The sequence below is a fragment of the Hyla sarda genome, chromosome 5 (assembly GCF_029499605.1).
Source record: "Hyla sarda isolate aHylSar1 chromosome 5, aHylSar1.hap1, whole genome shotgun sequence".
Classification (NCBI taxonomy): Eukaryota; Metazoa; Chordata; class Amphibia; order Anura; family Hylidae; genus Hyla; species Hyla sarda.
This window is the reverse complement of record NC_079193.1, coordinates 119,217-134,081: the sequence shown is the minus strand read 5'-3', so window position 1 is coordinate 134,081 and position 14,865 is coordinate 119,217. Positions and strand designations below refer to the sequence as shown.

Sequence of the window (14,865 nt, the reverse complement as noted above, 5' to 3'; positions counted from 1 at the left end):
TGCGCAACCGCTGTGCCTGGAATGGCGATCTGACTCGAACCTCGTACCTGTAGACGTGACAGGTCTTGAGTAACCCTCGTGTCTGTGGAAGTGATAGCTGTTAGCGTGACGCTGACATGAGTGGACAAGACAGATTAATGCGTGAAATAACCACCTATGAGTCGTGAAATTGTAACTCTATATGACCTGTGTAAGGGGAACGTTGACTGAGCCGTGAATCTCCCTGCACGCGTGGCAGGTGGAGATGGTATGCGACCCCTGAGTGTTTTTTTTTTTTTTTTGGTAATGCAGGATTGAATGGCAGCTTAGTGCCTGACGTGATGTATCCATGGAGAAATTAGATGAGACTGAGTGCATGCTGTTGCGCTGAAGAAGAGTCAGAACAGCATACGTAGGGGCGCCCACTGAAGACGTGTCAGCCAGACGGTTGACCCTCTGCCTTTGTGTGTCGAGTCATGTTGCACTGAAGCAGAGTCAGGAACAACAGACTTCACCAGGACCCCGACTGGAGTGAGTCAGACCTGAGGAACTTGGTGGGTGAGAGGACGCGCGAGGCTCTGAAGACGTGTCAGTAGCAGCGTCAGTGTGTGAAGCGAGTACCTGTTGTAAGCAACAAGAGTGGTGAAAATAACATGAATCAATAGGTACGTTGTTACGCCGAGCGCTCCGGGTCCCCGCTCCTCCCCGGAGCGCTCACAGCGTTCTCCTGTTTGCAGCGCCCCGGTCACACCCGCTGACCGGGTGCGCTGCGATAATGTTCCTAGCCGGGATGCGATTCGCGATGTGGGATGCGCCCGCTCGCGGTGCGCATCCCGACCCGCTTACCAGACTCGCTCCCCGCCTGTGCTCTCCCGGCGCGCGGCCCCGCTCCCTAGGGCGCGCGCGCTCCAGCTCTTTGCGATTTAAAGGGCCGGTGCACCACTGATTGGCGCATGGTTTTTAATTAGTGTGTTCACCTGTGCACTTCCCTATATTACCTCACTTCCCCTGCACTTCCTTGCCAGATCTTGTTGCCATTGTGCCAGTGAAAGCGTTTCCTTGTGTATCCCTAGCCAGTGTTCCAGACCTCTTGCCGTTGCCCCTGACTACGATCCTTGCTGCCTGCCCTGACCTTCTGCTACGTCCGACCTTGCTCTTGCCTAATCCCTTGTACCGCGCCTATCTCAGCAGTCAGAGAGGTTGAGCCGTTGCCAGTGGATACAACCTGGTTGCTACCGCCGCTGCAAGACCATCCCGCTTTGCGGCGGGCTCTGGTGAAAACCAGTAGCAACTTAGAACCGGTCCGCCGACATGGTCCACGCCAATCCCTCTCTGACACAGAGGATCCACCTCCAGCCTGCCGAATCCTGACATACGTGTTGTGAAGTACATACTTTCCTTTAACTTTTTTTTTTTTTCATGTACCTCGAGCTGAAAGCTGAAAAGGAAAGCCACTTGTGAGGCTTTGGTAATCCAACAAATAAGTAGCGCGTTTTCCTGCAGAACGTGGCAGGTGAAGTGGGTGTACATTACTTGTGTCGTGGTATGAATGTGCAGAATAGCGTGTCAACGACAACAATTCTAGTGCGTGCTGTAGGACAAGTTAGAAGGTGACTGATGAGTGTATGATAGACGGTTGACCCACCGCCTATGTGTGTCGGGTAATATTGCACTGAAGCAGAGTCAGGAACAATAGACTTCACCAGGACCCTGACTGAAGCAAGTCAGACCTGGTGGGTGAGAGGACGTGTCCTGCAGAACGTGGCAGGTGAAGCGGGTGTACATTACTTGTGTCGTGGTATGAACATGCAGAATAACGTGTCAACGGCAACAATTCTAGTGCGTGCTGTAGGACAAGTTAGAAGGTGACTGGTGAGCGTATGACAGATACGGATGCTTAATCTGTGGCTGGGCAGTTACTATGGTAACGTGGGTGTGGCATGTCAGCTGTGGGGACCAATAGCCGGTACCGACATGTGTGCAGAGTAACCACTAGTGAATGTACCGTACCACCTGAGAATATCTGCACAGTATGGAGCTACGAGCGTGTGTATAGTATATGCCGAAAGAGGTTATGCGTATGGACAGTGCTAGCATGTGTGCAGTAACGCAGTGAGGAGCTGGACACGGCAGCAGTAATGTGCGTACGTTCAGTGCAGGCCGTATGCGCCCGTGTATGGATGCAGCGGCACCCGTGAGCGCCATACGACCATGACAGGCACAAAGCGGCGCTAATGGTATGAGCATTCGGCATTATGACTGTACTGACTGTATGTGGCGTGATGAGCGTATGTACTGTGTGCAACAATGGAACTGTACCCACTGCATGAAAACTATTATCCTATGAACTGTACACGATACTGTAGCTGCACTCGCTGCATGTAACATTATGAGCGTATGTGCTGTATACGACAATGTGACTGTATTCCCTGTATGTAACAGTATGAGCGTGTGTACTGTATGTGATACTATAAACTGAACCCACTGTGTGCCACGCTGAGCGTGTGTATTGGATGCAACAGCAACTGTACCCACTGTAAGTGACGCCAAGAGCGCACGGACCGTACACGATACCACAGCTGTACCCACTTTATGTGACACTGTGAGCGTATGTAGTCTATACAATGACGTGACTGTACTTGCTGTATGTGACCCTGACCATGTGTGTACTATAAATGGCGTGCTGTACATACTGCATAGAACACTATGAAGTGTGTGCTCTATGCAACACTGTAACTGTATGCCCTGCGTGGCCACTAAGAGCGCCTGTTATGCAGGTTAAATATAATGAATGTTTATAAATGGTGTAAATGCTGGAGCGTTCATGTAGTATAGCTGTGAGCGGTATGGTACTGACATGACGTGAGAGCAGAAAAATGTTGTAGGTGTATGTACCGTATACATGTTGCATGCGGCGTGAAAGCCATGAGCGTATGTAATCGTGTGAAGCTACGTGTGAAATACCTTCTCTGGGACTGCCTGGTATGAATGCTAAGAGTAACTGCATGGCGTGAACACTAGGAGAGACTGCACAGTACGATTGGTATGGGTGACAGCACAGTATAACGGTATGGGTAAGATGCTAAGAGCGGCTGCACAGTATGAATGCTACGATTGACTGCACAGTATGAATTCTACAAGTGACTGCACAGTATGAATGCTATGAGTGACAGCACGGTATAGCTGCTACGAGTGACTGCATAGTATAATGCTACGAGTGACTGCACAGTATGAAAAGATGAGCGACTGTACGGCACGAATGCTACTAGTGACTGTAAGAATGAAACGCTGTGAGTGGCTGCGCAGTATGAAAGCTACGAGTGACTGCGCGATATGAAAGCTATGAGTGACTGCACGGTATGAAAGCTACGAGTGACTGCACGGTATGAACGTTATGAGTGACTGCACGGTATGAACGCTATGAGTGACTGCACGGTATGAAAGCTACGAGTGACTGCACGGTATGAACGCTATGAGTGACTGCACGGTATGAAAGCTATGAGTGACTGCACGGTATGAAAGCTATGAGTGACTGCACGGTATGAAAGCTATGAGTGACTGCACGGTATGAACGCTATGAGTGACTGCACGGTATGAAAGCTACGAGTGACTGCACGGTATGAAAGCTATGAGTGACTGCACGTTATGAAAGCTATGAGTGACTGCACGGTATGAAAGCTGTGAGTGACTACAGGGTATGAAAGCTATGAGTGACTGCACGGTATGAACGCTATGAGTGACTGCACGGTATGAAAGCTACGAGTGACTGCACGGTAAGAAAGCTGTGAGTGACTGCACAGTATGAAAGCTATGAGTGACTGCACGGTATGAACGCTATGAGTGACTGCACGGTATGGAAGCTATGAGTGACTGAACAGTATGAAAGCTATGAGTGACTGCACGGTATGAACGCTATGAGTGACTCCACGGTATGAAAGCTATGAGTGACTGCACGGTATGAAAGCTATGAGTGACTGCACGGTATGAAAGCTGTGAGTGACTGCACAGTATGGAAGCTATGAGTGACTGCACGGTATGAAAGCTATGAGTGACTGCACGGTATGAACGCTATGAGTGACTCCACGGTATGAAAGCTATGAGTGACTGCACGGTATGAAAGCTGTGAGTGACTGCACGGTATGAACGCTATGAGTGACTGCACGGTATGGAAGCTATGAGTGACTGAACAGTATGAAAGCTATGAGTGACTGCACGGTATGAACGCTATGAGTGACTCCACGGTATGAAAGCTATGAGTGACTGCACGGTATGAAAGCTATGAGTGACTGCACGGTATGAAAGCTGTGAGTGACTGCACAGTGTGGAAGCTATGAGTGACTGCACGGTATGAAACTATGAGTGACTGTACGGTATGAAAGCTATGAGTGACTGCACGGAGCGAAAGCAATGAGTGACTGCACAGTATGGAAGCTATGAATGACTGCACGGTCTGAGTGCTGGGTGACTGCAGTACAAAGTTACCGTGACTGCATGGGCTGTCATGGATGATGTGGAGGATAGGGATTCAAGCTACTGTGTTGTTTATTTATTTTAATTTTTTTTCTTTGGTGCCTGGTGACAGCACCGTTTCCTTAGCAGGTTACTTATATTGACCTGCATGTGCCTCCCCCAGCATTGGCCGCGTGGGGAGACACATGCCTCGGCATGAGCCCCGGGTCCCAGGGTGCCGCTGCTATGGCTTGGCTGCGAGGTGGTTGCCAGGAAGCCAGCTGCGGCAGAGATTCCGGCTCTCCGCCCACTGCGTGGCTCGGCAGCGTTGCCCTGGCAACCCAGCACGTCGGGCAGCCGGCGGAGGTGAGCCGAAGCGGGTACCAGGGTCGGTGGACAATCCCCGTCCGCCGCCCGAGAATTGTGACCATGCGACATACCACGCAGGAAACGAGCGTGCTGGATGAAAAGGACCTCATGGCGCGGGGAAGTGACGTCACCTGCCCGGCTCCGGGATCGCAGCTGGAGAAACACAGCCGGACCGGGAATGAGGTGACGGTGAGAAAGTACTATGTAAGGGGGGCCGGGGAACCCGGGTTACCAGATCCTTGTAAAGTTCCTGTAGACATGGGACCTTGCGCTGTTGCACTCCTTCCGGCCTGAAACCACGTACGCCCCGCCTGTATGTTGCAGGGGCGTTTTGTAGTGGTGCCTCCTGCATGGCCCCGCCTGTAAGTGCGGGGGGCGTGGGAATTCACGCCCCCTCGCACAAACTCAGCCTAAAGGCTTCCCACTTGTGCTCAGGGCTCACATTCAAGCTTGTGGTAGCAAGCACTGAATACACAACTATGCAAACCATACACTGACTTGCCAAGCGGTTAGAGTTGTTCCGTACTTGAGATTGCACCTACATACATTCTATGTACCTATATAAATAAGAATGACTGACGAAACGTTTGAGTTGTGCCCATAATCGCGTATGAGGGCACGCCTATAGAGGGCAAAAAATCAAGAAGTAGAATTAATAACAACATTCCTGACCATAATAACCAACACCCCAACTAGTCATGTCTATCTTCCCCTAAACTGTTCTTGCTAGACTCAAGAAACCAAGAGTGTTGTGCCTGCCGGCTGGCGACCGCATGAGGCAGTACCTGACACTGAGAAGATATGGTGGTGGCGCCTACTGCGTCCGGCCCGGCACTGGAACGGGACCTGACTATGTGCTAGCTGGGGGAATTCTCGCCCCCTCACACAAACTCAGCCTAAAGGCTTCCCACATGTCCCTGTGTCAGCAGTGGGGTCCTCCTGGGTCTCCTCCATAGTGGGGTTCTCCTGGGTCTCCTCCATAGCGTTTCATTTAAATGTCGACGGATAGTTTGCGCTGACACTGATGCTCCCTGAGCCTGCAGGAAAGCTTGAATATCTTTGGAACTTGTTTGGGGCTGCTTATTCGCCATCCGGACTATACTGCGTTGACACCTTGTCACACCGAGCGCTCCGGGTCCCTCTCCTCCCCCGGAGCGCTTGCGGCATTCACCTCCAAGTTGCAGCGCCCCGGTCAGACTCGCTGACCGGGAGTGCTGCTCTGTTTCCTCCAGCGGGGATGCGATCCACGCGGCGGGACGTGCCTGCCCGCGGGTCGCATCCCGTTCTGTCTACCTGCCCGGCCTCCTGCTGATCAGTCCCGGCGCGCGCGGCCCCGCTCTCTAGGGCGCGCGCGCGCCGAGTCTCTCAGATTTAAAGGGCCAGTGCACCGTTAATTGGTGCCTGGCCCAATCTGTTCCCAATCACTCCCACACATATAAACCCACTCCCCCTTCCTGTCCTTGCCGGATCTTGTTGCCTTAGTGCTCTGAGAAAGCGTTTTGTGTGTATCCCAAGCCTGTGTATCCAGACCCCTTGCTGTTGCCTCTGACTACGAACCTTGCCGCCTGCCTTGACCTTCTGCTATGTCTGACCTTGCCTTGCCTTGTCCTTGCGTACCGCGCCTATCTCAGCTGTCAGTGAGGTTGAGTCGCTATCGGGTGGAAACGACCTGGGGGTTACCTGCCGCAGCAAGTCCATCCCGCTTTGGTACGGCCCACGCCATCGCCTCACTGACACAGAGGATCCACTCACGTATCCTCTCCGCATACCAGTCCGGACCCTGACACACCTTTCATCAGTTTTTCTCTTCCGTCCACGCCCAGGGAGATTATCTACAGGGCCATGGGGTGTAATCTTCTTGATAATGTTTCGCACTGTGGACAAAGACAAATCTAGATCTCTGGAGATGGACGTGTAACCTGGAGATTGTTGATATTTTTCCACAATTTTGGTTCCCAAGTCCTCAGACAGTTTTCTTCTCCTCTTTCTGTTCTCTTCTCCTCTTTCTGTTCTCTTCTCCTCTTTCTGTTCTCTTCTCCTCTTTCTGTTCTCTCCTCCTCTTTCTGTTCTCTCCTCCTCTTTCTGTTCTCTCTCCTCCTCTTTCTGTTCTCTCCTCCTCTTTCTGTTCTCTTCTCCTCTTTCTGTTCTCTTCTCCTCTTTCTGTTCTCTCCTTCTCTTTCTGTTCTCTCCTCCTCTTTCTGTTCTCTTCTCCTCTTTCTGTTCTCTCCTCCTCTTTCTGTTCTCTTCTCCTCTTTCTGTTCTCTCCTTCTCCTCTTTCTGTTCTCTCCTCCTCTTTCTGTTCTCTCCTCCTCTTTCTGTTCTCTTCTCCTCTTTCTCTTCTCTCCTCCTCTTTCTGTTCTCTTCTCCTCTTTCTGTTCTCTCCTCCTCTTTCTGTTCTCTCCTCCTCTTTCTGTTCTCTTCTCCTCTTTCTGTTCTCTTCTCCTCTTTCTGTTCTCTTCTCCTCTTTCTGTTCTCTTCTCCTCTTTCTCTTCTCTCCTCCTCTTTCTGTTCTCTTCTCCTCTTTCTGTTCTCTTCTCCTCTTTCTCTTCTCCTCCTCTTTCTGTTCTCTTCTCCTCTTTCTGTTCTCTTCTCCTCTTTCTGTTCTCTTCTCCTCTTTCTGTTCTCTTCTCCTCTTTCTACTGTCCATGCTTAGTGTGGCACACACAGACACACAATGCAGAGACTAAGTGAACTTCTCTCCTTTTTATCTGCTTTCAGGTGTGATTTTTATATTGCCCACACCTGTTACTTGCCCCAGGTGAGTATAAAGGAACATCACATGCTTGAAACAATCTTATGTTTCCCCAATTTTGAAAGGGGCCAATAATTGTGTCCAGACCATTTTTGGAGTTTGGTGACATTATGTCCAATTTGCCTTTTTCCTCCCTTTTTTTGGTTCAGTTCCAATAAACACAAAGGGGGAGATTTATCAAAACCTGTGAAGAGGAAAGTTGCCCAGTTGCCCATAGCAACCAATCAGTTCGCTTCTTTCATTTTTAACAAGGCCTCTGCAAAATGAAAGAAGTGATCTGATTGGTTGCTATGGGCAACTGGGCAACTTTTCCTCTGGACAGGTTTTCATAAATATCCCCCAAAGGGAATAAACATGTGTATAGCAAAACATGTGTTACTGCAATATATATATATACAGAGGAGAGGAGATCTATATATATATATATACAGAGGAGAGGAGATCTATATATATATATATATATATATATATATATATACAGAGGAGAGGAGATCTATATATATATATATATACAGAGGAGAGGAGATCTATATATATATATATACAGAGGAGAGGAGATCTATATATATATATATATACAGAGGAGAGGAGATCTATATATATATATACAGAGGAGAGGAGATCTATATATATATATACAGAGGAGAGGAGATCTATATATATATATATATACAGAGGAGAGGAGATCTATATATATATATATATATATATATATATATATATATACAGAGGAGAGGAGATCTATATATATATATACACAGAGGAGAGGAGATCTATATATATATACAGAGGAGAGGAGATCTATATATATATATATATATATATATATATATATATATATACAGAGGAGAGGAGATCTATATATATATATATATATATATATATATATATATACAGAGGAGAGGAGATCTATATATATATACACAAAGGGAATAAACCTGTGTTACTGCAATCCTTTCCTGTGAGGAATACTTCATTATATAGAAACATTTCAGGGGGGACAACATTTACGGCCATGACTGTATTTGGTAGTGATTGAGAATAAAGCCGCCTGTGGTGCAGTAATCCAATGTACTCTCACCTTTGACAATGATGTTGAAGTTGATCTTCTGTCCGGCCGCCTCACAGCTGTACTCTCCAGCGTCCTTCTTCTCCACCTGCTCCACCACCAGACGCCGATATTTGCCCTCGGTCTCCATCTTCAGTTTCTTGCTGGAGGTGATCAGCTTCCCATCCTTGTACCATTTCACCTCTGTCTTCTCCTGGGAGACCTCACAGCTCAGGGTGGCGCTCTCTGTTACAAAAGCACAGACTTCCTTCTTGACTTTGTCCTGGTTGGTGAAGGCCGGCTCCGGCTCTGAAATGAAAAAGCATGATCCATTGAATGAGAAAACTCGGTAAAGCTTAATGAAAACCATAAAGGGCATTCCCACCTGATCCCCACCAAAAAGATCCAGATCATGGTGCTGCCCACATTCCTGGTGATGAAATGGATATCCATGTGTGATATAAAAGTATATGGGAGAATTGGAAGAGGCCACGTGGGAGCAGATGTAAGTAATTTCACTGATTCAAGGATTTACATATTATTTTAGATTTTAAGAAAATAAGACATTGCTGGGCAATCAGAAGAGTCCATATGAGTTATGTTATGAAGGTCAGTAAAATAAGAGCATCAGCAAAGATCCCACACAAAGCCAGACCTTCAGTAGAGTACCCACACATGACCAGAGCTTCAGTAGAGTACCCACACAAGGCCAGAGCTTCAGTAGGGTACCCAGACATGACCAGAGCTTCAGTAGAGTACCCAGACATGACCAGAGCTTCAGTAGAGTACCCAGACATGACCAGAGCTTCAGTAGAGTACCCACAGATGAACAGAGCTTCAGTAGAGTACCCAGACATGACCAGAGCTTCAGTAGAGTACCCAGACATGACCAGAGCTTCAGTAGAGTACCCACACAAGGCCATAGCTTCAGTAGAGCGCCCACACATGACCAGAGCTTCAGTAGAGTACCCACACATGACCAGAGCTTCAGTAGAGTACCCAGACATGACCAGAGCTTCAGTAGAGTACCCACACAAGGCCAGAGCTTCAGTAGAGTACCCACACATGACCAGAGCTTCAGTAGAGTACCCACACATGGTCAGAGCTTCAGTAGAGTGCCCACACATGGTCAGAGCTTCAGTAGAGTGAGTACTCACACATAGTCAGAGCTTCAGTAGAGTACCCACACATTTTCAGAGCTTCAGTAGAGTGCCCACACATGACCAGAGCTTCAGTAGAGAACCCACACATGGTCAGAGCTTCAGTAGAGTACCCACACATGACCAGAAATTCAGTAGAGTACCCACACAAGGCCAGAGCTTCAGTAGAGTACCCACACATGACAAGAGTATCAGTAGAGTACCCACACATGACCAGAGCTTCAGTAGAGTACCCACACATGATCAGAGCTTCAGTAGAGTATCCACACATGATCAGAGCTCCGAGCTCCAGTAGAGTACCCACACATGGCTGAAGTTTTAGTAGATAAATGATAGTGAGTAAGCATAAAGATGCCTGTGGTGAAATAAACCATTCTACTCTTACCTTTCACAATGATGTTGAAGTTGATCTTCTGTCCGGCCACCTCACAGCTGTACTCTCCAGCATCCTTCTTCTCCACCTGCTCCACCACCAGACGCCGATATTTGCTCTCGGTCTCCATCTTCAGTTTCTTGCTGGAGGTGATCAGCTTCCCATCCTTGTACCATTTCACCTCTGTCTTCCCCTCGGAGACCTCACAGCTCAGGGTGGCGCTCTCTGTCAGTTTGGCCACCACCTCCTTCTGGACCTTGTCCTGGTTGATAAAGGCCGGCTCTGGCTCTAAGAAATGAAAAGGTCAATAAACATTATACATTATTCATACAGAAATGTTCTGATCTTCTGCAAAGTAAGTGGTGCCGAAAATTATACCTGATACCAGGATAAATACGTTCTAAACATCTATAACCCATAATGTTCTATGCATCAGTGATTGACTCAAAACTTCTGGATTGATTCTCCTTATGAAAGTGAGTCTAAACCGCTCTACTATCTCCCAAAACCAGTCACCAGGAACATGACCAACCTTTCACTATAATCTTGAAGTTGATCTTCTGTCCGGCCGCCTCACAGCTGTACTCTCCAGCGTCCTTCTTCTCCACCTGCTCCACCACCAGACGCCGATATTTGCCCTCTGTCTCCATCTTCAGTTTCTTGCTGGTGGTGATCAGCTTCCCATCCTTGTACCATTTCACCTCTGTCTTCTCCTGGGAGACCTCACAGCTCAGGGTGGCGCTCTCTGTTGCAAAAGCACAGACTTCCATCTTGACTTTGTCCTGGTTGGTGAAGGCCGGCTCCGGCTCTGAAAGGAAAAAGCATGATCCATTGAATGAGAAAACTCAGTAAAGCTTAATGAAAACCATAAAGGGCATTCCCACCTGATCCCCACCAAAAAGATCCAGATCATGGTGCTGCCCACATTCCTGGTGATGAAATGGATATCCATGTGTGATATAAAAGTATATGGGAGAATTGGAAGAGGCCACATGGGAGCAGATGTAAGTAATTTCACTGATTCAAGGATTTACATATTATTTTAGATTTTAAGAAAATAAGACATTGCTGGGCAATCAGAAGAGTCCATATGAGTTATGTTATGAAGGTCAGTAAAATAAGAGCATCAGCAAAGATCCCACACAAAGCCAGACCTTCAGTAGAGTACCCACACATGACCAGAGCTTCAGTAGAGTACCCAGACATGACCAGAGCTTCAGTAGAGTACCCAGACATGACCAGAGCTTCAGTAAAGTACCCAGACATGACCAGAGCTTCAGTAGAGTACCCACACAAGGCCAGAGCTTCAGTAGAGCACCCACACATGAATAGAGCTTCAGTAGAGTACCCACACATGACCAGAGCTTCAGTAGAGTACCCAGACATGACCAGAGCTTCAGTAGAGTACCCACACAAGGCCAGAGCTTCAGTAGCGTACCCACACAAGGCCAGAGCTTCTGTAGAGTACCCACACATGACCAGAGCTTCAGTAGAGTACCCACACATGACCAGAGCTTCAGTAGAGTACCCACACATGGTCAGAGCTTCAGTAGAGTACCCACACAAGGCCAGAGCTTCAGTAGAGTACCCAGACATGACCAGAGCTTCAGTAGAGTACCCACACAAGGCCAGAGCTTCAGTAGAGTACCCACACATGACCAGAGCTTCAGTAGAGTACCCACACATGACCAAAGCTTCAGTAGAGTACCCACACATGATCAGAGCTTCAGTAGAGTACCCACACATGACCAGAGCTTCAGTAGAGTACCCACACAAGGCCAGAGCTTCAGTAGAGTACCCACACATGACCAGAGCTTCAGTAGAGTACCCACTCATGACCAAAGCTTCAGTAGAGTACCCACACATGACCAGAGCTTCAGTAGAGTACCCACACATGACCAAAGCTTCAGTAGAGTACCCACACATGACCAGAGCTTCAGTAGAGTACCCACACATGGTCAGAGCTTCAGTAGAGTGAGTACTCACACATAGTCAGAGCTTCAGTAGAGTACCCACACATTTTCAGAGCTTCAGTAGAGTACCCACAAATGGTCAGAGTTTCAGTAGAGTACCCACAAATGGTCAGAGTTTCAGTAGAGTACCCACACAAGGCCAGAGCTTCAGTAGAGTATCCACAAATGGTCAGAGTTTCAGTAGAGTACCCACACATGACCAGAGCTTCAGTAGAGTACCCACACATGACCAGAGCTTCAATGGAGTACCCACACAAGGCCAGAGCATCAGTAGAGTACCCACACATGACCAGAGCTTCAGTAGAGTACCCACACATGGTCAGAGCTTCTGTAGAGTACTCACACATGATCAGAGCTCCAGTAGAGTACTCACACATGACAAGAGTATCAGTAGAGTACCCATACATGACCAGAGCTTCAGTAGAGTACCCACACATGATCAGAGCTTCAGTAGAGTACCCACACATGGCTGAAGTTTTAGTAGATAAATGATAGTGAGTAAGCATAAAGATGCCTGTGGTGAAGTAAACCATTCTACTCTTACCTTTCACTATAATCTTGAAGTTGATCTTCTGTCCGGCCACCTCACAGCTGTACTCTCCAGCGTCCTTCTTCTCCACCTGCTCCACCACCAGACGCCGATATTTGCTCTCGGTCTCCATCTTCAGTTTCTTGCTGGAGGTGATCAGCTTCCCATCCTTGTACCATTTCACCTCTGTCTTCCCCTCGGAGACCTCACAGCTCAGGGTGGCGCTCTCTGTCAGTTTGGCCACCACCTCCTTCTGGACCTTGTCCTGGTTGATAAAGGCCGGCTCTGGCTCTAAGAAATGAAAAGGTCAATAAACATTATTCATACAGAAATGTTCTGATCTTCTGCAAAGTAAGTGGTGCCGAAAATTATACCTGATACCAGGATAAATACGTTCTAAACATCTATAACCCATAATGTTCTATGCATCAGGGATTGACTCAAAACTTCTGGATTGATTCTCCTTATAAAAGTGAGTCTAAACCGCTCTACTATCTCCCAAAACCAGTCACCAGGAACCTGACCAACCTTTCACAATGATGTTGAAGTTGATCTTCTGTCCGGCCACCTCACAGCTGTACTCTCCAGCGTCCTTCTTCTCCACCTGCTCCACCACCAGACGCCGATATTTGCCCTCAGTCTCCATCTTCAGTTTCTTGCTGGAGGTGATCAGCTTCCCATCCTTGTACCATTTCACCTCTGTCTTCCCCTCGGAGACCTCACAGCTCAGGGTGGCGCTCTCTGTCAGTTTGGCCACCACCTCCTTCTGGACCTTGTCTTGGTTGATGAATGCCGGCTCTGGCTCTAGATTAAAAAGTCAATACATATCACACGTAATAAAAGAATTGTCCAGTCTTCTGTAGATTGAGTCTTTTTCAGAATGACACATGACACAAGGATTTAAAAGTGTTCAAAAGGAGCCTGAATGGATAGTAGATTTATAGAGATAGAGCGCTGATCCAGGGATTTATTCTGATGACATGTTGGACTCAATAAGGAATTTTTCCCCTTGTATGGGGCAATTAGCATCAGCCTCAGGGGAGTTTTTTTTTTCTGGATCAACACAGTAGGAACACAACAGAGATATAGGTTGGACTTGTTGGAAGTTTGTTTTTTATTCATCCTTATGAACCATGTTACTATGCAAGAGAGGAGGCCTCACATTATGCTTAAATCCTTCTTTTACTACTTCAGCAGCAAAAGGGTTAATGAACAGTTAAAGGGGTACTTTGCCCCTAGACATATTATGCTCTATCCAAAGGGTAGGGGATAAGACATCTGATCCCTTCGCTGGGGACCCCCGCAATCTCTCTTGCTCCACCCGTACATTAGCAGCCTGGATCTAAGTTTACTCCGTGGCTGATGACGGGCAATACAGGGGATGGGGTATTGTGACATCACAGCCCGCCCCCTCATGACACCACGGCCCGCCCCCTCTATGCAAGACTATGGGAGGGGGCATGACGGGCATGACGCACCCTCCCATAGGATTACATTTTGGGCACCAGCAGCAGAGGCCCCAGCGGCGGGATCCCTACGATCACATATCTTATCCCCAATCCTTTGGATAGGGGATAAGATGTCTAGGGTCAGAGTACCCCTTTAACAAGAAAAAAAATCTCAGATATGCAAATGAGGTATAATCGGTATCCATTCACGGTACGGACTAGGTGATATAATGACCAAGTAGATATATCACTTCCTTTTTCTTTGCTGCTTCAGTCAAGATGAATGCTATGTTATATGTCTCATATGTATATGGAATTACATACTGTATATAACTTAATAAAAAAAAATCTGTTTATCTCTATATTATTATTCCCCTTTTCTCTCATATTTATTGAATTTTTTCATTTCCTCAAATATATATAAATCCAAAAAGATCCAACAGCACTCCAGAAGTAGGTGAATGAAAAACGTGTTTATTGACCCATGGTCAGCAGTGGATGCTGTTTATCTGAACTGTATTTTTTTCCTCAGATGTGGCCCTGCCGCGACTCTGAGGTCCTGCGTGCAGCTGGTGATCAGCTGTTTGCGCAATTTCCATCTTACCTCACAGACGCCTATTCACAGATCTGTCAGCAAGCATTTTCCCTGCTCTCGGAGGTGACGCAGCTCAGTGCTCAGTATCTTGGGAGCTTTTTCTGGTCTTCCCATGCACCTACTGTATCTTCTTGAGATTTACTCTATTTATATTCTATACATATATATATATATATATATATATATATAT

General features: G+C 47.5%; 1 protein-coding gene across 1 annotated transcript in view; it reads right to left on the bottom strand.

Annotated features, from left to right (window-relative positions):
• OBSCN (obscurin, cytoskeletal calmodulin and titin-interacting RhoGEF) overlaps positions 1–14,865 on the bottom strand; it is a 577,179-nt gene that overhangs the window by 520,988 nt on the left and 41,326 nt on the right. The window contains 5 exon segments of the mRNA XM_056518694.1: positions 8,631–8,906; positions 10,143–10,418; positions 10,663–10,938; positions 12,648–12,923; positions 13,161–13,436. Coding sequence (XP_056374669.1) covers positions 8,631–8,906; positions 10,143–10,418; positions 10,663–10,938; positions 12,648–12,923; positions 13,161–13,436 — 1,380 coding nt within the window.